The sequence below is a fragment of the Musca autumnalis genome, unplaced genomic scaffold, assembly GCF_047663935.1.
Source record: "Musca autumnalis isolate F117 unplaced genomic scaffold, ASM4766393v1 scaffold_4, whole genome shotgun sequence".
NCBI classification, from domain to species: domain Eukaryota; kingdom Metazoa; phylum Arthropoda; class Insecta; order Diptera; family Muscidae; genus Musca; species Musca autumnalis.
The window spans coordinates 164,486,682-164,512,980 of NW_027411977.1; the positions used below are offsets into that span (position 1 = coordinate 164,486,682).

A 26,299-nucleotide genomic window follows, 5' to 3' on the forward strand; every position below is an offset into this window, starting at 1 on the left:
TCCGAATTCTATTGGTCCGAGCCGGGACGGAGGAAAACCCAGGACCAATATATCTGTGCTCAGTTTGTCACATCCGCATCTTCACCCACATCCAACCTTCGGTGAGATGCAATAGATGTCAGGAGTGGGTGCATCTAAGGGGTTGCTCTGGACTTGTCCACGTGAGGACTACGACAGGGACTATGTTGCTGCATGCTGTGTGAACACAGTCCCCAGTGAGTCGTCGTCGGATTACGAGACTCCCTCGTCGTCTGATTACGAAACTCCCCCGCAGTCCCCTCGACAACAACCGCACACGCAGCCTTTAACACCAGCCGTTGTTGTCCCAATCCCCGAAAATGCTTTTTGCAATTGAATTGCAATGGACTCCGAGGTAAGATCGAGGAGATAGTAGATTTTATGAGTCGGAAGAACATCAAGGTCGCGGCGGTGCAGGAAACCAAGCTGAACAACAACCACAGCTTAGAGCATTGTGATGATTACAATGTTCTGAGGAAAGATCGCACCATTAGTGGAGGTGGGGATTGGCTTTCCTATTGCACCAGTCTATCCAATACAGACCTATCTCGCTTGAGCCTGTCTCTAATGACCCGTACATGGAAGTAGCAGTCAGGTGTGGAGCTGCAGAGATAGAGTTGCTGAATGTATACATCCCGCCGAGAAACGACCAGAGAGGTACACGCTGGCTGAGCAGATTGATAGCTCTACGTTTTGCACGGTCAATGAGGACGCCCCTACCAGAATTAGAGGAGAGTGTCACAGTTCACCTGACATAACCATCGTGTCACCTGGTCTGACAAATGACGTTACCTGGCAACCCGTCATTTCCCTTGGATCAGACCATCTCCCCATAATTGTCTCCATTAGCAGACCACCCGACTTCATCACCTCTGAACGCCGCACGTTCGTCAATCATAAAAAAGCTGATTGGGCGAGTTTTAGAGAGTTCACCAATCACCGCTTTAGAGAATTGCCCAATCCTTCTGATGTTCGGGTAGCGGAAAGGACGTTCCGGGCCATCATCACTGCTGCAGCCGCTCGCCATATACCTGCTGGTCGAATACCCGAAGTAAGACCAAATTTCCCAGCAGAGGCGTCGGGATTAGTAAATGAACGTGATGAGCTTCGTCGTATCAACCCCAATGACCCCAGAGTCAGGGAGCTGACACTGGAAGTTAACAGGCTGGTCGGCGAGCATAAGCGGAACAAATGGTTAAATCATCTGAAGAGTTGCAACATTGGAGCCGGTATAGGTGAATTGTGGTCAACGGTTAAGTCACTCTCGAACCCTGGAAGAAGGGAAGATAGGACCTCAGTCACCTTTGGCGACGTTACGTTGACTGACCCGAAGAGGTGCGCAAGTAATTTCAATCGACAGTTTGTCGAGCATCCCGAGAGTGACAGGGCGAAGAGAAGAGTATTACGTCGCATCAGATCTCTTCCTGCCGAGGATGAACCACCACAATTTACAATGGATGATGTTGCCAATGCCATCAGGAACGCTAAATCATCCAAAGCGTTGGGCCCTGATGGAATCTCCATCACCACATGGACAGCGCAGTTTGGACGTGAGTTGTATGTCGTAGTCGACGGTAGCAGAATTCCGACCACAAACTGCCCTAAAATTTTAGGGGTCACATTCGACACTACATTCACGTCGTGCGCACACGCCACTGCTATCTGCGACAAGTTGAAAAGTAGGAACAAGGTCCTCATGTCCCTGGCCGGCAGCACTTGGGTGCAGATAAAGAAACCTTGTTGGCCACGTATAACGCGATAGGTCGGTCTGTGGTAAGCTATGCGGCTCCAGTCTGGTCCCCGAGATTGCGTGATTCGAACTGGAAAATGATTCAAACTTGCCAGAATGCCGCCCTGAGAACAGCGACAGGGTTCCTCCTCAAATCTTTAGTGGACCATCTACATGAGGAGGCAACAATTCTTCCTGTAAAGCAACACAATGAGATGCTTTCGTTGCAGTACCTACTTGGATGTTATCGTGTGAGCCATTTCAATCACCATCTTGTGGGTAGGCCCGGCCCATTCAGGGAGATCAGGAAGGATATCCATGCTCTAGAGGGAGAGGTCCAACGATATAGGAGAGAACCCCTAGATCAACAAGCATATTAAGCAGGACTGAATAGCATTCACACGGACGCAGTTGCCAAGGCCTTAAGCAATTATAGTGTGAATAAAGTACTCGGAGTACATCCTCCATCTATCGTAGCTGAGGAGCGTCAGCTGCCACGACAAACCAGAGTAGTTTTGGCTCAACTACGCTCGGGATATTGCATTCGCCTAAATTCGTATTGGGCGGAAATCGATCGCGCCGTGCAAGACATATGCCCAGTATGCGGCATGGGCCCGCACGACACACAACACCTTTTTAACTGCCCCGCCAAACCTACCCATCTAACTCCAGTGGATCTGTGACTACATCCCATCGAAGCATCCACTTTTCTGGAACTGGAGATAGTCCCAGAGCCAGATTAAACAGAGGAACGAACAAATAAACATAACAAAAACACTGTTACAACAACAACAACAAAATCGCGGATATAACTCCCAACGATTTTGTTCTTTATTTCAAAGTTTTTTTTTGCTCTTCGAAATTTTTCATTATTTTTTATTGATCAAAGAACTGTTATAAATTTTAGAGATATAAACGGAATTGTACATGTCGGGAGGCTTAAGTGCCAAACAATAGCGAAGTCTCCAAAAAATCTTTTAGATTTCATAATATTATTTAAAAATTTAATTATATCAGAATTTGTCAGTAGCAGTTCGGAGAAATTTTACTAGACTACGGTATTCGACGAAGACACAGTCGGATATACGAGTACATTAATTATTTAATTTGAAAAAAAAAAATTTAAGTACTTGCATTTCTTTTGAAAAATTTGCGCGATTTTTTATAAAAATATTTTCGCCTGCGGCGCTTGTCGGTTTTATAAGAGCATTTGCAATTTTTTAAAAAAACTTTGTAATTCCAAAAATGTGAAAATATTTTTGTAAAAAATCGCGCAAATTTTTATAAAATATTTTGGTTGCGGCACTTTTCGTTTTTATAAAAGTATTTGTAATTTGTTACATAAACTTTGTATTTTCTAAAATACCGAAAATATTATTGTACAAATTCGCGCGATTTTTTCAAAAATATTTTCACGTGCGGCGCTTTTTGGTTTTATAAAAGTATTTGCAATTGTTTAGAAAAACTTTGTATTTTCTAAAACTGTAAAAATATTGTTGTAAAAATCGTACAATTTTTTTTTTCAAAAATATTTTCGCCTGCGGGCTTTTCGTCTTTACAACCTATTTGCATATGTTTACAAAAACTTTGTACTTCCTTAAATTGTGAAAATATTTTTGAAAAAATCAATTCAAACAGAAATAGAAGAAATGGAGAGTAGAAGCTTCAATATGTTAAAATTGCAAACTATGGAATGAATATCTTTAAATTTCTTTTTTTAAAATACACCCCAAAATTTAGGGCTTCCTTTACACCCCAAATTTAAGTGAATAAATTTGGATAGTTTGGGGATTAATTGTATTTTCGGTGTTTGGGGTGATATTGCATTTGCCAAACGCACCTCAATTTCAAAAATGCATTTTGGGCCCAATAACATTTTGGGGCATAAATGTAATATTTTTTGGGGCCAAATTTCCTAGTTTGAAGCCTTTTTTATTGGGGCCATTTTTCAAATTGAAAAAAAACACCCCTGTGAAATGTTTTGTAGAAAAGGGGACCGAACAAAGTGAATAATTTAGGGGTTACTATATAAAATTAAAATATTCCTCGCATGGTTATATAATAATTTTGGCAAAGATACTACATAACTCGATATGTAAAAAAGTTATACTTTGTAAGAGACTACAGACAGAATCCCGTGTCACCGAATTCTTTATAGCCATATTTGACTGTGTAATGTACAATGCGAGCTTTAACCACAATTAGTTCAAACAGAATATATAGTATTGACTGAGTTTTGATACACTTGGGTACACACATTTCCAATAATTACTCAGGTTATTCCGGAAAGAAGTCAATATTTAAATAGGCTAAAGGGAACGTTTTATTTGAATGATATATGCAAAGTCTGTACCAGTTGTGGAATTCCGTAACACCTTTTTTAGTTACCGACAAAATCGGTAGAAATTATAATACGAAATATTGAATGAAACGTTTAGATATAAGTTAGCAAAATTTTTTTAATCGTTACGTCTTAACGATAGCTTCATTTCCATCGTTAATTTACTGAAAATATGTGGTAAAAATAAAAATTATGGATACTTAAAAATTTCCACTTAGTCGTTAATTCTGTCATTAACTAGTTACGAAGTCGCACTTCCCGTCGGACAATAATGAGCTTCTTTGAATTCTAAGTCAAAGTAATGTATTTTGCAAAAACTGAATGCCACTTAAAAATCGCGTTATTCCTTATATGGGTATTTGACTACATGGTTGAAACTCGTAGAAATGTATACATAATAATATGTATTCCCATACGCAAAAACTTGTAAAACGTTTTAAATTAATAAAAGAAACAAATAAAAACAGTAGATTTTTTAAGGAGAGCAAATTTCTTTAATTTTGAATTTCTTCCCATTTTGACAAATAATACTCACCTGAATTTGATGTATAGTCTTCGTTCTCACTATAGTAAACAGGACTCAGTCTTGATAATGAATTACTACCAGTTGGTAGGTTTAGTTTTTGAGTACTATCTTTAAGATCTGCATCAGACACCAAATCCTCATCTACGGTTGTTATATCTCTTAATGGACCACATTTAATAACAGAATCTGAAAAACACACACAAATTTTTAACAAAACAATGCGCTTGTTGTTATAAGTTGTCTTTATTAATAGTTGGATTAAAAGTGATCACTTGTTTTCCTATTATTTTATAACCCATTTTACATACTAATATAGAATAAGTAAAGAGGTAGATCTAGATGAAAAAAAATTATAGAACCGTGTTTTTTCCTCAACACAAAAGCAACAAGTGGGCTTGTTTATAATACAATTTTTGCGTATCTTATCAAAAACGCGAACAATGAATGAAGTGTCAAGGTTTCTCCACATATGATAAATGTTTATTCGAATGTTTTAGGAACACTACAAGAAAAAATTGTAATTGACAGTTTACTTTAACATACCTTTTTAGTTTTACAATACATACTAAAAATAAGAATTGTGTTATTACCATAAGTCTGTGATTTTTACAGAATTATTTTTTTTAAAAACGCCCAGAAAAATATACGAAGATCGGACCATTCGTTTTCGAGCTATCGTTGGCACCGCAGAAACGCTTTTACAAAAAAGGGTTTCACCAAAATATTTGTATATTTTTTTAATTCATGAATAATACGTTTTTTGTTCTGCACAACTATCCCTTGTTCCTTAAATGAATGATCAGCTGTTCCTGCTGTGGCACCTGTTTATTTAAAAATTGAAGAAGTGACCTTTCACATCTTTAAGTACAGGTTCAAAATAACTCCCTTCTATCCTAAACATAACAGTGGCGACGAGGATAAAACATTTTTTGACTTGTCTTTTATTTTGTAATGTTAGTGACAACAACAGCAAACATTTGCAAGAAGGCTTTAGTGTGACAACTAAATTGGATGCCAACTATGATGGAAAATTTCCCATTATTCACCAGCAAAGCAGTAACAGGTTTTCACACATTTAGTAAATACAGTCGAAATCGCTTATAACGTCGTCGTTTATAACGTCATATCTGCCCTTTATATTCCACACAAATAAATATCGCTTATAACGTCATCGCTTATAGCGTCATATCGGTTGTAACGTCGGTTTTTTGTGAAATATTTGAATTGTGCTATCGGTTATAACGTCGAATCATACGAAGAAGGAAATTGTCTCTTAATAATTTGTTGTATGTATATTTTTTCAAACTCAAACAACAACAAAATACCAAACTTATGCACAACATGTTCGAAGATGTCACCCAATGTCACATCACCCAATGTCACATCTGTTTTACAACCCATGCACAGTGGTCGCTGCCATTGGCCAAAATGTCACCCAATGTCACATCTGTTTTACAACCCATGCACAGTGGTCGCTGCCATTGGCCAAAAAAAATGAAAGTATAATTTTTGGTACCAAATGTAATAAAATAAATTTGTTATGGATTATTTCTTACTGTACTTCCTGAGAATAGGTTCAAAAAAGATAAATTTTAACAGGTTGGATTTCGAGGTGAATTCAATACAAAAGTTAGGTGAAAGTAAAATATTAACATCAAACTAAATGAACTCTATATAGACCAAACTTAATTCGAATATTGGAAAACAATGTATTAACTTAATTTTTATGCAGTTTTGCGTTTGTTAATTTTTGGGATTAATTATTGAATACGTGTTTTGACTGAAGGACTTTTGTAGTGTAATTTCTTCAGTATAAATAAATTTCATGTAAAGTTTTAGTTATGTTCCCCCACTTTCCCCCCAACGAAATTTTTTGTAGAAGATAAGTAGTAGTCTATAGATTCTATTTTCAAAATATCAGCTGCAACTTTCCGCAACTTTGGAACTTGTTCCCAAAATACTAAGGGTAACTTTCAGAGTTTTTTGTCATTTTTTTCACATGTCACCTGCACATTTCAGTTTTTAAGTATATAGAAGAGATACTGTGAGGTTCAGTTATATGAAGGATACGTCAAAATGTGGTTCTCAATGTAAAATTTGGAAAATTCAGCCACTTTGATTGATTAGTACGGGTAGAACCCTAAAAATGCCGAATATTGGGCGGTACCGATTGATGGAGACAACATCAAAGGGTCGACGTACATTAATCGAAAATTTTCTGGGGGTAGCCACCTCCAGGAAAGATTTAGTAGCATTTCGGCCATTTCGAATTAATTATATATATAAAACCTTCAAAATTCCGAAAATCGGGCGGTACCATTATATGGGGATCCTATCAAAACGTGGACCCTATTCAAAAATTTTTTGCAAGTAGGTTTTCTAACACTAGAGAATACCGATATCCAAATTTCAGCCAATTTCATTGAAAGATGTAGTCAAGACCCCCAAAATGCCAGAAATTAGGGGTACCGTTCTATGAGGGCTATATCTAAAGTTGGACCTATGTTGAATTTTTTTTTTTGCTTCTTTTTATTTGTGTTGCCAAAGCAGCCTTTACTGAAAATTTCGTATTGATATCTGCACAGGAAGTATTTTTGGTCGCTCTTCCCATACAAGTTCGACCACAGTGCCATGGACCAAGGTGGAATATAATCATTAAAATAGCATTGCCGGATAAGCAAATATCCACTATCCTGTCAAGAATAGAAAAGGATCAAAGTACGAAATTAAATGTGTTGGATGCCGTGTTAGTGTTAGATGAATCATGGAAAAATGTAACGTCTTCTGTCATTGATAATTTTCTTCATCTTGCGGGATTGTTAATGGACCTTTAAAAGTTTCTGAAGACATTTATCTTCGTTCTAATTTCTCCCAACACGTAGAAGATATTCATGAATTATTTGCCATAGATGACAAAGTTTTCACATCTGCCTTGTGTAATGACGACGACATAATTGGAAGTTTTAGATGGAGGCAATTCTAATGAACAGAGTTTCAAATGCTGTAAGTGTCAGAGGCGTGTCTAGCTGTATAAACTCTTCAAAAATTTATTTACTCAGAAGATGTTACAAACAAAAATGTGTTTTGGAAACCCTTTCAAAACTCAGATCTGAGTTAAATTTAAAACTTATGTCGGAATTCAAAAGCACAAACTAAAATAACAGACTCTTAGAAATAGAACCATATCCTATTTAAAGGTGATATTTTGAAGGCGATCTGCTGAAGAATGAATTTAATATCGTTATTTTTTATTATTTTGCCATTTATAGAATGAAAAAGTAAAAAATTGAATTGATTTTATTTATTTACTTAATAAAACATCGTATTTATACCCAAATGTCACTATACATAATATTATATTACCTCTTTTATAAATATCGTTTATAACGACTATCGCTTATAGCGTCCGATTTTGGCCGGTCCTTGACCGACGTTATACGATTTCGGCTGTACAATCAAAATTCTGACTCATATCTGCAATCAATCAAATAAACAAATCTTTTTTTGTCGTCATGAATTGGTAAAGAATTTCTTAAAAGGCTGACGACTGTTAACTATTTTGTATTAAACTGTATTATTTTCATTCATGTTTTCTTTTTTCTTCAAATGCTAGTATTTTTCAATACATTTTTTATTTTCAAAATCAACATGAAAGAAACATGCCAACAACTGTTTGGTATACAGAACTTTGTCTAGTTGTTCATGGAGTGTCCTATGTTCATCGGGTACCCGATAGCAGCGAGGTTCAAAGAAATAGTTTGTATGGGGTTCAAAGATACGAGAACAATATCATATACTCATACTGACACGAGACTAATGACCCTACTGAACTGCAATGGGGCCTATACCAAAGGGGGATCTGACATTTGGGCAGGGATATGAAGGATTCGCCCATATTTATGAATAAAAAATATTGCTATATTTACTTGGGTGCCACCGTGGTGCAATGGTATGCACGCCCGCCTTGCACGCAGAAGGTCGGGGGTTCGATCCCCGGCCAGGCAACATCAAACATTTTTCAAACATTTCGGCGATAAACAGTAGGTCCCATATCATTGAGCTAAATATGAATCGGGGTGCACTCATTGCTATGAGAGAAGTTAAATATTTAAATTTTGTGGCAAAATTGCCCGAAAGCTGTACTACGGGTCCAATAGGATATTATCACCGGATTTCACCAAAATACTGGTGGATTTATTATTTAGACACTCGAATAGAATTAAAAAAATGTCGCACTTTTGGCAAGAGTGTAAACTTTCGTTTGGCTCTTAAAATTTTGGGTTATTTTATCAATCTTCATTTATTTCATAATAAAGCTTATACAAGGCATAATATTTTTTGGATTTTAATTCACCTCTAAATATTAAAAAAAATTATTTGTGTTTTATATTTATTATATCATTATACCCGTGTAATAATGAACTAAAAACTTTTTGTAAGGTGTAAACTTTCTTTTGACTCTGAATGTATAAGTTTAATAATAAAAATAAATGACCATTTTCTGTCTAATACCCCATTTCAATGCTGCGTCTTTAGCAACATCCTATAGCAATTTGTCCATGTCTGCTACACATCACTCATTTACTAAAAGAGTGTCACATCTCAAAAAACGATATTGAAAAAAAAGCTTTCGATTGAAATTTGTCTTTCCAAATAAAAATATTAACACGATACCACAAAAACATCTACAAATCCCGTCTGTTGCAACGAGCTCGCCAGATATCAGTGCTAAATGTCTGTAAAAATCAAACATGTTTGAAGTGTTTTAGTGCTTCCTAAATCAATACATTTTATGTTGACTTATGCCAAACTCCAAGTAAATGAGCTCAACTCATTATGCTCTAGAGATATCAACATGAAAATTTTGCACAAAAACGCAATATGTACTTCCTCTTAGGACTTCTAATAGATAGCGATGCTTTTTTTTCAAAAAGTTACAAATTCATATGTCCCGCGAAGCTTTTCGCTTGTCTGCAGGATTATTACAATGTAAGTGCATATATACGCTTTATTATACAATATAGTTCAGTTGTAATGTTATAACTGTGGGAAAATTCAAAAACAAGAATTATTATTGCGAATTCATGAAGTGAATTTTATACAATTTCTTTCTTTTAACTTTATTTCGTATATTAAGCAATTCTAGTGGTAGCTCATTTAGGGTTGTCGGCAGGCTCACTGCTAGGGCTCGTCTGCCATATTCATTTCTAAATTTTGGGATATAGTATCTTCCTTCAGCTCGTCTTCTTGTATTTTGGTTGTGGTGAATGTGTTGTAGTAAATTAACATCGTCAGAAAATTCGTGTAATATTGTGGTTTTTAAAGATTTGTGATGTTTAAAATGTGTAGGTTCCTGTAATGTGCGTTGTCGTTATCTGATTGGTATTGTTGTGGTAATGACGATATTTCATTATCTCGAGTGATTGTTAGTTGATTTGCAGGGTGGTTAATTCCGATTTGGGGTTGGTACAAATTTCGTTTTCGTAATAATTTGTGTAGGGTTTTCACCACACTGTTTTTGTGCGGTTTGCAATATTCTGCAATTTGAAGCATTATCCCATGCGGTTATACCATGCCTTAAATACGATTCAGCAAGCGAGAAATAAGCTTGCCTTACGACCTGGTAAGGTGCACAATTACTCAAATGGTAGATTGCGTATGAAGACTTTCGTAATTTCTTCCTAACATTTTCAATGCGTGGTTTCCATGTGAAATGACTATCAAGAAGGATACCATGATATTTATATTGGCTTACCACTTCTATCTTAGTTGTGCACGTTTCAATGTCTTCGTTGAAGTTGGGATTTTTGTGTAGACAGTTGTAATTGTGAAAAGTTATGGATAGATGTCGTTGAGAAATTTGTTTAGGTCTGAAGTGCATTCATTTTGTCCTGTTAGCGTTGATAACATTATCATGACACCATTTAGTCACCACATTCATCTCACTTTGCATTCTTAATTCGGCCAATTGGATGGATTTATCAATCACTATTAACGTTGTGTCGTCGGCATATGTAAATGTTGTGCTGTCTTTCAGATATTTCACCATGTCGTTGGCATAAATGATGAACGGTATGGGTCCAAGTTTTGAGGTCTGTGGGACTCCATACTCAGACCTGTATGCATTATTTGTATAGTTATCTACCCTTACTTCGAAACTACGGCAACTTAAGTAGTTTTCGAACCCTTTTAGGCTATGTCATCGTATTCCATTTTTTTTCGAGTATATCAAATAATTTTTTATGTGGTAGCGTATCAAAAGCTTTGCTAAAGTCAATAAACATAGCTATGCAATGCATTTGTTCGCTAAGATTTTGGTTTATTACGTTTGCAAACTGCCCCAGGAGTTGATTAATATTTTTCCCTTTTTGGAAGCCATACTGGTTGTTGTTTATGATTTTATATTTAGTTATGAAAGTGTTTAATCTCCGCGTAATAATTTCTTCCAACACCTTTTCTATAATTGGCAATATGGAAATTGGTCTATAATTTTCATATGCTGACTTGACGCCGTTTTTGTATATGGGGCGAATTATAGAAATTTTCAATAAAATAGGAATAATACCCTCTTTCATGTCCCTATTTATAAGGACAGTTAAAGTTGGGGCAATATATTCAACGTCGTTTTTAAGATCAATTGCTCTAATACCATCACTTCCAGCGCTTTTCCTGTGTTTATGTTTTTTTATAATGTTTTCCACTTCCTCAATATTAGTGTCTTCAAGAAACATTGTATTTGGAAGGTTTGCTGGAATGCTAGGCACGGTGTGCCTTAACCAAATTTAAATGGAAGGTGCTTACACCTGGGAAGTTTTTGCAGATTCTCAAACTACAATGCTTATAGATGAAAAATATCAAGAAACAAAAAAATCGCCGGAGGGATTTTCAAATAAATGGCGATTTGAGTTCACATTTTTAGGGGTTCTTTAGGTTTTCACGATTTTGCTTGGAAACCGCGAGTCCTATGTAAATGGGCCTAAGGAAAATGTAGTAGTTGTGACAATTCTCTGCAAGATTGCCCTTTATGATATTTTCGTAGGTTTTACCGTTTTTGAGATATAGAAGTTCAAATTGATACAATCGTCTCCTTATAAAACAATATCATGCTCAGTGCGCCTTAACTAACTTTTGATGAAAACCGCTTACACATGGGAATATTTCGCGGATTCTGAAACAGTAATGTTCATAGATAAGAAAAATAAAGAAAACAGAAAAAATCAAAATTCAAAATTTTAGGGATTTATTAGGTTTTCATGATTTTGCTTGGAAACCGCAAGTCGTATCGAAATGAGTCTGAAGAAAATGTTGTAGCTGTGAAAATTCTCTACAAGACTGACCTTTAGGTTTTTTCGTAGGTTTTACGATTTTTAAGATATAGAGGTTCAGTTCAAATTTTTAGGTTTTATCTTAAGTCATCAGGATTTTGCTTGGAAACCGAAAGTCATATCAAAATGAGACTAAAAAAATTAAAATGAACGTGAAAATCTAAAGAACCCCAAAAAAGTGAACTTAAATCGCGATTTATTTGAAAATCCCTCCGGCGATTTTTTTTGTTTCTTCATATTTCTCATCTATGAGCATTGTAGTTTCAGAATCTGCAAAAACTTCCCAGGTGTAAGCACCTTCCATTTAAAATTAGTTAAGGCGCACCGTGTAGGTAGAGTCGTTTTCTCACGCGTATGTACAATAATTTCGACATTTCTTTGGAATTGTTGTGCAAAGTTTTCAGTGATATCTGTTATGCTCTTGTTAGCGAAGATTGTTTTTATAGTTTCGTCGATATTGGGTTTTTTTTTTCGATGATTTGGTTTATGGTCTTCCAGGTCTGTCGCATATCACTTCTATTATTCACAAATTCTCGGTAATAGTAACAATTTATGGCAAAAATAATTCTTTTGTTTAGTTGATTATAAAATTTTTTGTATATTTTTTCGTTACCTGAGTTTTTGTTTTCGATAATTTTTATACAGGTTATCTCTTATGTTGCAGCTGTTTATCAATTCATTTGTTAGCCATCGTAATCCATTTCAGTTTTTAGTTTTTGTTTTTCTTGTCTCAGAGAATTTTTCATAAATATCGCAAAATGTTTTGTAAATCTTTTTAAATAGCTCATCAGCACCACCATTAAATATATTAAAATTTCTCCAATCAATGTTTTTTTATAAAGCTATTTACTTTATTATTGTTGGCTCTAATCTTATTTTCATTATCTGTTCTACTTACCATGGTATCCGTTTCGATGCATCCAAATAATGAGTAATGATCCGATATTGTTGTAGCGATTATAGCGGATTTAGAAATGTATTTCACATTATACATGTACTACTTCCACTACGTTCATCCTCTCTAGTTTCGCCAGTAACAAGACAATTTAGTTCATTTGACGCAGACTTATCCAAGTATTTTTTTAGCAGATGTGTTATTAATGCTTATGTCGAGATTCATATCTCCGATAAGAATAATGCCTTGTTTCTTATTATTTGCACTCAGCGACTGATCAAACTCATTAATAAAGCTGTTTATGTTTAGATTGGGTGGTCTAAAAGGGCAATTGTAGCCATTTATTTGATAAAATTCTGTTTCGTTGTCATTTGTATTTGTTTCAGTGAAAACTATAATTTTTATTTTATAAATTAAGTTTTTTATTCTTGTTAAAAATTCAGTGAAGCGTTTTCTTATGGACCTGATATTCATGTATAATATTGAAATTCGTTGTTTAATATCATGCTCATCAATTTAATCAAAATTATTCAAAATGTTATTTTTAATATTCATTTTTACAATTATTGTTGTTGTTAAGGGACTTTCGTAGATAATTATCTTTTTAACTTTTTCATAAAAAAGTTAAGAAAAAATAGGCTTTGTTGATTTGTTGTTTGTAATTAAAAATGTTCGTATTAGACTTCGAACCACAAATATGAAATAATATTGTTTATTGGGATATTGTTATCAGCTCTATATCAGCAGCGTTATTGATAATTATTTGATGGGAGGTTTCATTTTTTCTAGCATAAATATGCCCATTCCTGACCCATATAAATTTCCAGCCATTTTCTTTGGCCTTGGTTTTGGCCAACCATAACAGTCTCCTATAATTCGATGTTAGTTCATCGTTAACGTATATGTACTATTTGTTGGTATGGTACTGTCATTTACATTTTTTTATCTACCCGATGTTCCTTTAATTTAGCCATTATCTCCTTCTTTTTGCTCAGGGTAGAAAACACCACTATTATCTCATTCCTTGATTTCACATGGTATGCATTTCCGATATCTGCGCCGGTAACTTCAACGCCCACTGAAGCTGCAATTTTTGTTATTACAATCTCTGCATTCATGTTGACAGCGGTAGTGGTGTTTATTTCTACATTTCTACGTATATTTTGTTGTTCAAGTATATTCAATATCTTTTCTATCTCCCTGATCTGCATACTTTTTTCTTCGTCTGTCCTTTGAAGTTCAATTACCTGCGACGAAATATTGGATAGCGTCTTATTTATGTTACTGAGGTTTGAGTTGATACTCTCTGTCATGTTGTCGTTTCCGAGAGTAAATGCATTCATATTTATCATCATTTGCTGCATGGTAGCCTTAATCTCTGCCATGTCTGATTTGAGCTCTACGTTGAGTGGTGTAGTTGTTGTGATATTGAGAATCAGTTAGTGGTGTGTAGTTGTCGTTGGTTGGTGATAGTTCGTCGGTGTCATGCTTAAGTGTTCCATACGCCATTTTTGAAATTTTGAGATAAAGGTACCTTACAAGGGTTTGAACCATGCTCTTTCAGATTTTTTGGTCGCTTTTTATCCATCTCATATAGTTTCTGAGATATTCAGATGCCAACTTGTTCCATATCCGCTTTGTGACCCAAAAAATCTTGTCGTTTTGTTCCATATCCATAAAGCCTGGCGTATGGAACAAAACACCATTGAACTTTTTAGTTCCATATCCTTGTCGTTTGGCGTATGGAACAAAATGAGACATTTTGCACCAAAAATTATGGCGTTTGGAACAAAAAATTGCCCATTTTTGCCAAGTTACGAATAATGTGGCGTATGGAACAAACTGTTTTAAAGGACTTGGTTTAAAAACTGAAGAATAATAGTTTCTAAATCCAAATATTTTTGAATATTGTATTGTTATATAAAAACGAAAATTTATCAATCGTTTAAACAAAAAATCCCTAGTTTAAAGACAAAATTTTGATGTAAGTCCACAAAAATATACTCAAAAACATGCATTCGGCTTGAAGCTAGTGTGGACACCGACTACAAAATGGTATTATAAGAAAAACGCGTTTAAATGTGTTATGTTTGTTACCTTAGAAATGTCCGATCCACAAACAAAATAGTGATAAGTGGAGGCAATACCTTAAATAAATGTAAGGAAACCTATAATAATGGTCCTTACTGTATTAATATGAGAAAAATAAATGTTTCATTTAAAGTCCTGATTTTTAAACTCCACAGTAGCACTTCATATAAGGGAGGTGGAACACGATTGATAAAAAGTGTTTTGGTTGAAATGTGACAAAACGTGTTCCATGTGACACAAACTGCCAAAAACATGGAAAAGAACAATTCAGCAACTTTTTGCAATTATAAAAATTGGCCATAACTTCTAGACTATCACAGATATCTTACTAAAATAAACTACTGATATATTCTATGAGTTTAGTTAAGTAGAACTGAGCTCTTAAAGTATTGGATTATTGCACCATTTGTATCCTATGTTGTTTTCATCATCTTCTCTCTGCTTCTTAAGTTGTTGTTGACAGTCAGGTTATTGTGCAGTATCATCATCACATTGGTTTTGTTGTGTATGTTGACTTACTGTGTCTTGCATATCATTAGTATTGGATAGTGTGTTTGTAGTGTTGTTGGGAGATTTCGCTGTTGCTCTGCAATTTTCGCACTTTCCACTCTAATTTTCTACTTGCACCCATAGTCTTGTAACTGAGTTCAGAGAGACCACTGCAAGCTGCAAAATGATATTTCTTGTCGCAGCAGCGACACCATACACAAGAAGTCGACGTTATTGCGTTACATTTGTTACAAACAACCGTAGGCACTTGTAACAACTCCATTTTTGTTTTTTAGATTTTGCAGTCAAAAATTATGAAAAACAAGAAAAATTTAATTCGCGATGGCGAATTTTGAAACACTTCTGTTGGCTTTGATAGTCACAACTGAACTGATTGTTACCAAAGGTATTTTTAGTATGAAATGTTTATTTTCTCATTAGGTAATTTAATTGAAAAATAGGCTCCAGCCTATTTTGTCCTTGCGTTTCTACTTACTAGTTGGATTTTTCCAATATGATGAACAAAAAGTGAAGAAAACATAATTCAGTTAATGGTGGAGTCACCGCACAATTGAAATTTTGTATGTGAATGCATTAAATCCATAATTTTGGAATTAAAGCGGCAAGATAAAATAGAAGTACAATGTAAATACTAGCTGGGGTCACTAGTACCATTCCCACCCTACGAAGATATGCTTTCGGCGGAACCGTAGGGATTGTGGAACGATGAAATGGGGTTATTTTAGCGTGTTAAAGTCTCGCACTCCTGGCAAAACAGGTAGCCAGAATTTTTCCATGATTTTTCCCCACGAAAAAATCTATCTATCTATCTACCTATCTATCTTTTTTTTGTCAGTTTATTTATTCGTATAAAAATCTTTTACAATTCATAAATCCCGCGAAGCTTTAGGCTTGTATGCCGGAGAACTAAGTGTAATTTGACTATATACAAATTAATAATATCATTTTAAGTTCAGCTGTAGCAATACACAATATTACTATTATTTGCAATAAAAATTAAACAAAACAAAAAAATTAGCATTATCCAATTCATAGCTAAATATATTAAAGCGAATTTATAAGAAATTGTTTTATAGATTTTTTTCTTTTGAATTTGTTTCTTATATTATGTATTGGTTCTGGTATCATATTCATGATTGTAGGGAGGCTCACATTGAGGGATCTTTTGCCGTAATCATTTTTGAAGCTGGGTATCTTGAATCTTCCTTCAGAACGCCGTCTTGTGTTCTGAGTGTGATCTATTTGATGTAGAAGGTTTCTCTCATAGTAAAATTCGTTTAGTATTGTTGTTTTATACAAGTTATCTATGTTTAAAACCTGCAGTTGTTTGTATATGCTTCCGTGTTGAATTGATCGGATTGTATTTGAGTTTGCTTCGTTTCTTTCTTGTTGTATATCTTCTTCAGATCGGTGTTGGCTTTTTTAAGCATTTTTAGTAGTCTGTCTTGAGCAAGATGGATGGTTCGGCAGTTAGATGCGTTACCCCATGCTGATATTCCATGTCGTAGGTAGGATTCGACAAGCGAAAAATATGCTTGTCGCAGCACATGATAGGGGCGCAAATGCTCAGATGATATAGAGCATATGATGACTTCCGCAGTTTCTTGTGTTTTCTATCTGAGGTTTCCATTTCATATTGCAGTCTAATAGTATACCTAGGTATTTAAATGTTTCTACGACTTCAATTTGTGTTGTGCAGGTATCATCTACTTGTTGATATTCGGAAGTTCTACTGTGAAGACATTCGTAATCGTGAAATTTGATGGAGATTTCTGTGGAAGGCATATGTTTCGGTCGGAAATGCATTAATTTCGTTTTATTGGCGTTAATAACCAATCCATTGTCGTGGCACCATCTTGTCACTTTATTCATTGCCTTTTGCATTCTAAATTCTGCCGTACGGATGGAATTATCGGCTACAATTATGACTGTGTCGTCGGCGTATGAAAACGTAATGCTATCCTCGAGTGACTGTACCATATTGTTAACATATATTAAGAATAGAATAGGTCCAAGTTTTGAGCCTAGAGGTACTCCATAATCTGACATGTATTCGCTGCTTGTTTGTTTATCGACCTTTACTTTAAACTTTCGGCAGTTTAAGTACTGTTTAAACCAATTGAGACTGTGACCTCTAATCCCATTATTCTCTAGTATGCTTAGCAATTTGGGATGTGACAGAGTGTCGAACGCTTTGCTAAAGTCGATGAACATGACCAAGCACTGTTTTTGTTCGGAAAGATTTTGGTTTATAACATTTGTGAAATTTCCCAGAAGTTGGTTAATGTTTTTTCCTTTTTGGAATCCATACTGGTTTTTGTATATTATATCGTGTTTCGTTAAGAAGTTATTTAATATCCTAGCAATTATTTCTTCCAGAACCTCTTCGATGGCTGGTAAGATGGAAATGGGTCTGTAGTTTTCGCAGTTGGATTTGCTACCACTCTTGTGTATTGGACGAACAATTGATATTTTCAGAAGATCAGGAATGATCGCTTCGTTTAGGCTTTTATTTGTCAGTTCCGTCAGTATTGGTGATATCAAGTCCGCATTATGTTTAAGGTCCATTGCGCGAATGCCATCAGGTCCCGCACGTTTCCGGGTGTTCAAACTTTTTAAGATGTTTTTTACCTCCGTTACATCAGTGTTTTCAAGGAAAATTGAATTAAGGATATTCGTTTGTGGGGTGGGAAGAGTTTCTTTATCACACACATGGACTATATTTTCTACGTTAGTCTTGAATTGTTGAGCAAAATGTTCGCTGACTTCTATAATGCTTCGGTTTGCGAATTTCAGTTTTATGGTTTCATCTATGCTGCTACATTTCTTTCCAATTATTTCGTTAATAGTTTCACGGATATTGCTTCTGCATTGTATGAATTTACAGTAGTAGTATGAATTTCTGGCAAATATTATTTTTTTATTCAATTGATTGTTGAATGTTTTATAGAGTTTTTCATTTACTTCGCTTTTACTTTTGCGATACTTTTTGTAAAGTTTGTCTCTGGTGTTACAGCAGCTAAGTAGTTCTTCCGTTAGCCATGGTTGACCACTTCTATTTCTCATCGCTTTATTGGTTTCGGTTGACTTTTTATAGATTTCGGTAAAAGTGTTGTATATTTTATTAAATAAGTCGTTTGTTCCATAATTTCCATTGGCAACAGACCTGTCAACATTTTTTATAGATCTGTTCACATTTTTATTAATTATTGTTTTCTCCAATGCTATACTGGGATGATTTATTCCATTGGTTTCATGTTCAATGCATCCAAAGATCGTGTAGTGGTCTGAGATGGTCGTTGCGATTATGGAGGATTTAACATTGCTCCGCGAAGTATGTCTTACAAAAAGATGATCAATACATGTTTTACTCCCACTGCGTTCACATTCTCTGGTTATACCGTTTATACTACATTCAAAACCATTAGATGCACACATATCCAAATAATTGTTTACAGACATGCCATTGGATCTAATGTCTAAGTTCATATCACCAGTCAATATTATATCATGCTTTTTGTTGATGTTTTGAAGACATTTGTTTAGTTCCTCAATAAAGTTTTTTATATTCAAATGGGGAGGCCGATAGCAAGCAAGGACTGTTGTTACTTTGTTGCCACTTAACGATAATTCAACTTGCATCGACTCCACGAATTCTGTATTTATGTTAAAACTTTTAAACGAAATTGTTTCTTCTATGTAAACAGCGATTCCTCCTCCTCTATTTTTGCTGTTTAGAAAAACGGAATTGTAGCCATTTATTTCATAAAAACAAGTTTCGTCATCGCATATATTTGTTTCGGTGAGGATAATTATGGTTAATTTATTGATTATGTTGTTAATTCTAGTTACGAATTCGGTGAAGTTTTTCCTAATCGAACGAATATTCATGCATACTATTGATATTGTTCATTAAGTTCATTAAAAGAATTTAAAGTTTTATTTATATGATTCATATTTGATATTTTTTATTATGTTTGTGTTTATCTTTTTCATAAAAAAGATTAAAAATAGGCTTGGATAGTTTTTTTTTTTTGCTTTCTATTATTGATCAGATTTTGCTCTGGACAGAAAGAATAGATATATAAGAACTGCGAGATTTATTGTGTTGTTGTGATCATGTCGATATCTGCAGAGTTGTTGATTATTATTTGTGCTGAGCTTTCATTTTTTCTCGTGTATATGTGACCCTCTTTCACCCAAACATATCTCCATCCATTTTCCTTCGCCTTTATTTTTGTCATCTATAAGATTCGCCTATTATCTCCGGTGAGTTCATCGTTGACGTAAATGTATCTGTTTGTTGGGTTGTCGTTATTGTCGTAGAGAACGTCTTCATCTACCCGATGCCTTCTTAATTTGCCCATCATCTCTTTTTTCTTCTTTAAGGAAGATAATTCCACAATAATTTTGTTTTTAAGGCTGTATGCATTTTCTATGTGGTCATTATTGACATCGACGCCGACAGAAGCAGCAATTTTTTTAACGACCGTCTTTGCTTCCATATTTGCTGCGTTTGCATTATTTATCTCAACATTTCTCTCCAACGACCTCTGCTCTAATCTTTTTATCCTTATGTCCATTTCTTTAATTTGTTTACCTTTCTCAAGGTCTTTATTTTGGAGTTCAACGACCTGTGTAGAGATGTTTGAGAGTGTCTCATTTATTTTTTCGAGACTTGCATTGAGTTTCTCTGCCATGTAACTGTTCGATGCAGTCAATGCATTCATATTGGCGATCATTGCTTGCATCTGAAACGTTTTCTGTTGTTGAGAACTTCGTCTGAACCGTAATTCTCGTCATCTCTCTGCTGTTGTTGTGATGCTTTTTCAGTTGACATTTCCATTCTAGCCTTTTTGTTGTGCCCATAGTTTTATAACTCATTTCTGACAGCACTGAGCATGGCGAGAAATGGAATTTTCTATCGCAGTTGCGACACCAAACATATGTAGGGGTTGTTATTTGTGTTTTGCACATGAAACACACGATTGTTGGTACTTGCGAAGGCTCCATATTTGAGTTTTAGAAAAAAAATATTCCAACAAGAAAAAGCAAAGGGGAAGAAAATAAAAACTTGCCGAAATGCGTATGATAAAAAACACGTCCGTCAACTTCGAAAGTTACAACTGAACTATGTATCTATCTATCTATCTATCTATCTATCTATCTATCTATCTATCTATCTATCTATCTATCTATCTATCTATCTATCTATCTATCTATCTATCTATCTATCTATCTATCTATCTATCTATCTATCTATCTATCTATCTATCTATCTATCTAACTATCTATCTATCTATCTATCTATCTATCTATCTATCTATCTATCTATCTATCTATCTATCTATCTATCTATCTATCTATCTAATTTGGCATTTCTGACCTTTCGGAAGTGGGAAATCTTCCTGCGGAAAATATTCAGTAAGAGCCCCCCAAGTATTGATACTTCTAGATTTTATGTTCAGTTGAAACTCTTGTAGTTAACGGACGTGCTTCAAACTTTCGCGCATTGTGTCGACGATCTTTTCTTTTTTACAAAATTCAATTTTTTCCCCATTGATTTTGTTGTTTTAAATATCATTTTTCAAATATGGACTTTCTACAAGTACCAACAATTTCGTGTTACAAATGCAAAACAGCAATAACTACCAATACCTACATATGGTGTCGTAGCTGCGACAGAAAATTTCATTTCTCACCATGTTCTGTGCTGTCAGAGAATAGTTACAAAACCATGACTACAAAGAAAAAATTGGAGTGGAAATGCGAAATTTGTAAACCACGGCATAAATCCCTCAACAGTTATCACTCATTTGTTTACGAAGGAGAACAACCAACAACGAGTGGTTTTAATACACAACAACAGCACATGTATCAAGAGAACGGCGGTGATGATGATGATGTGTTCAACGACAACAGAAGAAAACGTTCGAGAGATGAATCAACAACAAATTCCACGGTCAACAACAACGCAACACAACAGCCAAATAGTCGAAACACCAACAATGCTGAGTATGCTGAACTTCGATCAAACATGGGAGAGCTTAAGGATGCAATGAAAGAGATGATGAAAACCATGAACGCAATGACCATATCAAACCAAACAATGACAGAGAGACTTAATGTGAACATCGAAAAAATAAATGAAACGCTCACAAATTTGTCAACTCAGGTCGTTGAACTACAAAACAAAGACCTTGAGAAAAGCAAACAAATAAATGAAATGCATACAAAGATGAGACGACTTGAGCAGAGATTATTAGAAAAACACATAGAAATTAATAATTCTAATGCGGCAGCAATGGATGCGGAGACTGTAGTGAAAAAAATTGCTGCCTCTGTTGGCGTCGATGTGAACGAAACTCACATCGAGAATGCATATAGCATTAAAAATAAAAACAAAATTATTGTGGAGTTCTCTTCACTAAAGAAAAAGAAAGAAATGATGGGTAAATTAAAAAGACATAGAGTTGATGAAAAAGTGCTTGATGAGAGCAACGATAACCCAACGAATAAATACATCTATGTAAATGATGAACTCACTCCAGACAACAGGCGCATCTTATGGATGGCTAAAACAAGAGCCAAGGAAAATGGATGGAGATATGTTTGGGTGAAAGATGGGCGCATCTATGCGAAAAGGAATGAAACATCAACTCAAATAATAATAAACAATCCGTCAGATGTTGAACTGATCACAGCAACACAATAAATGCCTATGCATCCACTATTTTTTATTCTCAAATTGTTTAATTCGAAACTAAAGAAAAATTTAAATAAACACGGCCTATTTTTTTAACATTTTTTTTATGAAAAAAAGAGATAAACTTACATGTAAAGTGATTTAACCCTAAACATTTCAGAAAATAAAACTTTTAATCATTTCATGAAAAAATTACTTAATAGCTTCAACGAACTTGAAATAAACCGTCTAGATAACGCTTTATCAGTTATCCATTTAAATATACGATCGCTAAGAAAAAACTTTCAAACATTTTTGGCAAATACTTCAAAAATATTAGATAAAATACAGTTAATAATATTCTGTGAAACCAATATTAAAGATGAAGAAAACAGTTTTTACTCGATTGACGGGGTTAACACTATTTTTCTTAACAGAGAGGGAAAAGGCGGAGGAGTTGCCATCTATATAAATGAAGCAGTCAAATTTAAGAACATGTCTATAGATACACAATCAGCTGAAGTCTTAAAAATTGATATAACATTCGCTAATAACATAAGTGCAACAGTTCTTGCAATTTATCGTCCGCCAAGCAAAAGTATATCACTTTTCCTAAATGAGTTGGAACAAATATTTAACAATATTGCGCCTAAAAGAAAGATTATAATGCTAGGAGATATAAACATCGATATAATCAAGCAGAACACAAAGACATGTAACTATCTTAGTCTAATGACGTCTAATGGCCTACAGTGTATGATCTCAAAAGCAACTAGAGAAGATGAAAACTCAATAGCCAAAACATGTATTGACCATCTCTTTATTAGATGGGACAGAAAACTGGAACAAGGTTATGCTGCTGTAGTAACATCAGGTATCTTGGATCATCATGCTCTCCTGGGTTGCGTAAAGGAATCCAACTCCAATACAAAGAAACATGTACGGATTGACACAGAACATAAAATTAACGGTCAGAAAGTAAACTATCAGATGTCAAGAATTAAGTGGGAAGACATGATCAGTAGATCCAAAGATACAAATGAACTTTTCAATAACATAAATAATACATTCACAGATATATACAGAAACGCAAAAACAACACAACCAAAGTATAAGAAACGAAACCCATACCCATGGCTTACTGAAAGAATCCTAAACTTATGTAACACCAGGGATAAACTATATAGAAAGTGGTCCCAAAATAAACAGAACCAAACAAATGAAATTATATATAAAACCTTTAATAACAAACTAAACAAAGAAATAACTAAGGCAAAAAATTCTTATTTTTATAACGAATTCGTTAAAAACAAATTCAATATACGTGGAACATGGCAAACGATAAATAAAATAACAGGAAAGAAAGTAAGTAATATTGATGAACAAATCAAATCTAACTTCAAAGAAGAGAATGTGAAAGACATAGCTGATAACTTCGCTATTAACTTCAAGCAAAATGTAATCAATATTGTACAAGATTGTGATATTACAACCTTAAACACGAGAGTTGAAAGAATCGTACCCAACTCAATATTTATTGAATACGCCACAGAACCCGAAATAAATACCATTCTCAAAACGCTAAATACAAGCAAAAGTCCTGGAATGGATAATATAAGAGCCATAGACATAAAATGCAATGCAGATATTCTCACGCCAATTATAACAAAACTTATAAATGGTAGCCTACGCGAATCATCAATCCCACAAATTTTTAAGACATCAATAATAAGACCCATTTATAAAGGAGGAAATAAATCAGATTATAATAACTACAGGCCGATCTCTATTTTACCTGTTCTAGAGAAAGTACTTGAGGAAATAGTCGTTAGAAGACTAACGAGTTTTTTAACTAAATACAAATTTATAAACAAAAACCAATATGGTTTTCAAAAAAACAAAAATATAAACCAATTACTTGGTCATTTCACAAACCACATTAACCAAAATCTAGATCAACAAAAACAATGCCTTGCACTATTCATTGATTTTAGTAAGGCTTTCGATACTTTATCATATGAAAAGATTATAAAGGTACTAGAAAAAAGTGGTATAAGAGGACATTGTCTACACTGGTTCAAGGAATATCTCACCTACAGATCTTTCAGCGTGCGAATAGATAAAACTGATAGCAATAAAATGCCCATAAAGTTCGGAGTACCACAGGGATCAAAATTAGGACCAATCTTATACCTCATTTACACAAATGAGATGACACAGAACTTACAACACAGCACATCGTTTACATATGCAGACGATACGGCGATAATTGTTTGTAACAAGGATATAGCTGCAGCAACAAACACAATGCAGAACGAACTTAATATAATTTCAAGATGGTGCCACGATAATGGTCTTATAATTAACCCTAATAAAACCAAATTCATGCACATAAGGCCAAGGAGCATACCAAAATGTAACACTCCTTTAATATTCCACAACAACGATTGTCTCCATTCATACATCCATGAAACAAATATAAACATTGAAGACAAATGTACAGCAAAACTAGAAATCGTGGAGTGTTATAAATACCTAGGTGTCCATCTCGACCACAATTTTAAGTGGAAAACACATATCGACGAAATAATTAAAAAGTTACGTAAATCAGCGTTCGCAATTTACAACCTTGGAAATTGCGCCCCCTACAATGTACTGAAGCAAGTATATCACTCTTTAGTGGAATCTACATTGAGACACGGTATCACTGCCTGGGGTAATGCAAGATACTGCAGGAAATTACAAGATGTCCAAGACAGAATAGTGAAATCAATATATAAAAAATCACATTACACACAACTTGCGGCAAATAATTCTACAAAACAAACCTACAAAAAACAATACATACTAAATATAAAAGAGATATACGCTACAACAATCGTAAGCGAATTCGGCGTTGACATAAGCCTAGCGAAGAAAATACAGCACGAACAGAATACTAGAAGACGAACACAAGGACGTTACACAATACCAAAATTTAAAAACGAATATGGGAAATTATCTTTAGCCGTTGCACTCCCAACTGTATTGAACGAGTTGCCAACCAATATCCTAGACATAAGAAATAAACATATCAAAACGAAGCACATTAAAAAGTATTATATTGAAAGCTAGTTTGAAAATCTTGAAGAAATATCAAATATTAAACAATGTTTTAAACTATATATATTTATACATATTATTTTATTTTATACAACCCACAGACAAGCCTATGAGGCTTCGTGGGATTAAAGAATGAAATGTAAATTATTATAAATATTTCGTCAATAAAGAAATTTGAATTGGAAAAAAAAAATGTATTTTGAATATTCGAACCGAATTGACCATAATTATGCATTCATCCTGAAACGTCATAATGCAAATCCACGTTTTTGCATAACCCTAATGAAATTATATCTCAAGATTTAATATAGAAATTTTCAATTATTCATTACAAGTGCAGTTTCATTGAACACGTTATTTTGAAGTTATAAACATAAAAAAGTAATTCATAAAAAAATACTTTAAAATGATAGTTGGAATTATCGGGACATGACTGTATACAAAAATGTGATCGAATTATCCTAAGCATTGATTGAGTTATTCATGTACTTTCACTCACTAAATTTTGAAATAGATTTTTCTCGAGAGAACATTCCTCCTATCATGAATAATGTGAGAAAAATAATCATTGAATTTGGCAGCACTGAAGTGTCTTTTTCATATCTTGTGTGCCCAATTGTTGTGAAAACAAAGAGAAAATGTTGTGTTTGTGTTTTTAGGCCAATTTGTGATCAAATAAATTGCACTTTCACACATTGTGCTATAGAACTGCCACTATCATGAATGTATTAAAAACGAGTGGCAAAAATTAAAAAATATCAATCTTGAAATAAAAATAATTGAAAATATGCATTTTCCAATATTTTTTCAACAATTGTTGTGCAAAAATTTTGTATGTACAAAAGTCTCCCATCCCGTCGTTGATCGGTACAAAAAGTATAAAATCCCAAATTATTTTGCATATTTTGTACAGAGATTGTTGGAAATACTGACATTTTTTGAAAACTCCCTTCAGTTTTGCAAGGTAAGTTTTTAAAGGAAAACACATGTTTGAGAGCTTTTTCTCCATCGGATTTTTTCCGTGCAGATTTTTTTGTGATAGGAAAGAAGGGAAAGAGAGAAATTCCGCAAGGAATT

General features: G+C 34.4%; 1 protein-coding gene across 7 annotated transcripts in view; it reads right to left on the reverse strand.

Annotated features, from left to right (window-relative positions):
- kug (FAT atypical cadherin kugelei) overlaps window positions 1-26,299 on the reverse strand; it is a 651,494-nt gene that overhangs the window by 98,341 nt on the left and 526,854 nt on the right. For all 7 annotated transcript variants that reach the window (XM_073986279.1, XM_073986278.1, XM_073986280.1 and 4 more), the window contains one exon: window positions 4,624-4,800. In XM_073986279.1, coding sequence (XP_073842380.1) covers window positions 4,624-4,800 — 177 coding nt within the window. The remainder of the gene's footprint in view (window positions 1-4,623; window positions 4,801-26,299) is intronic.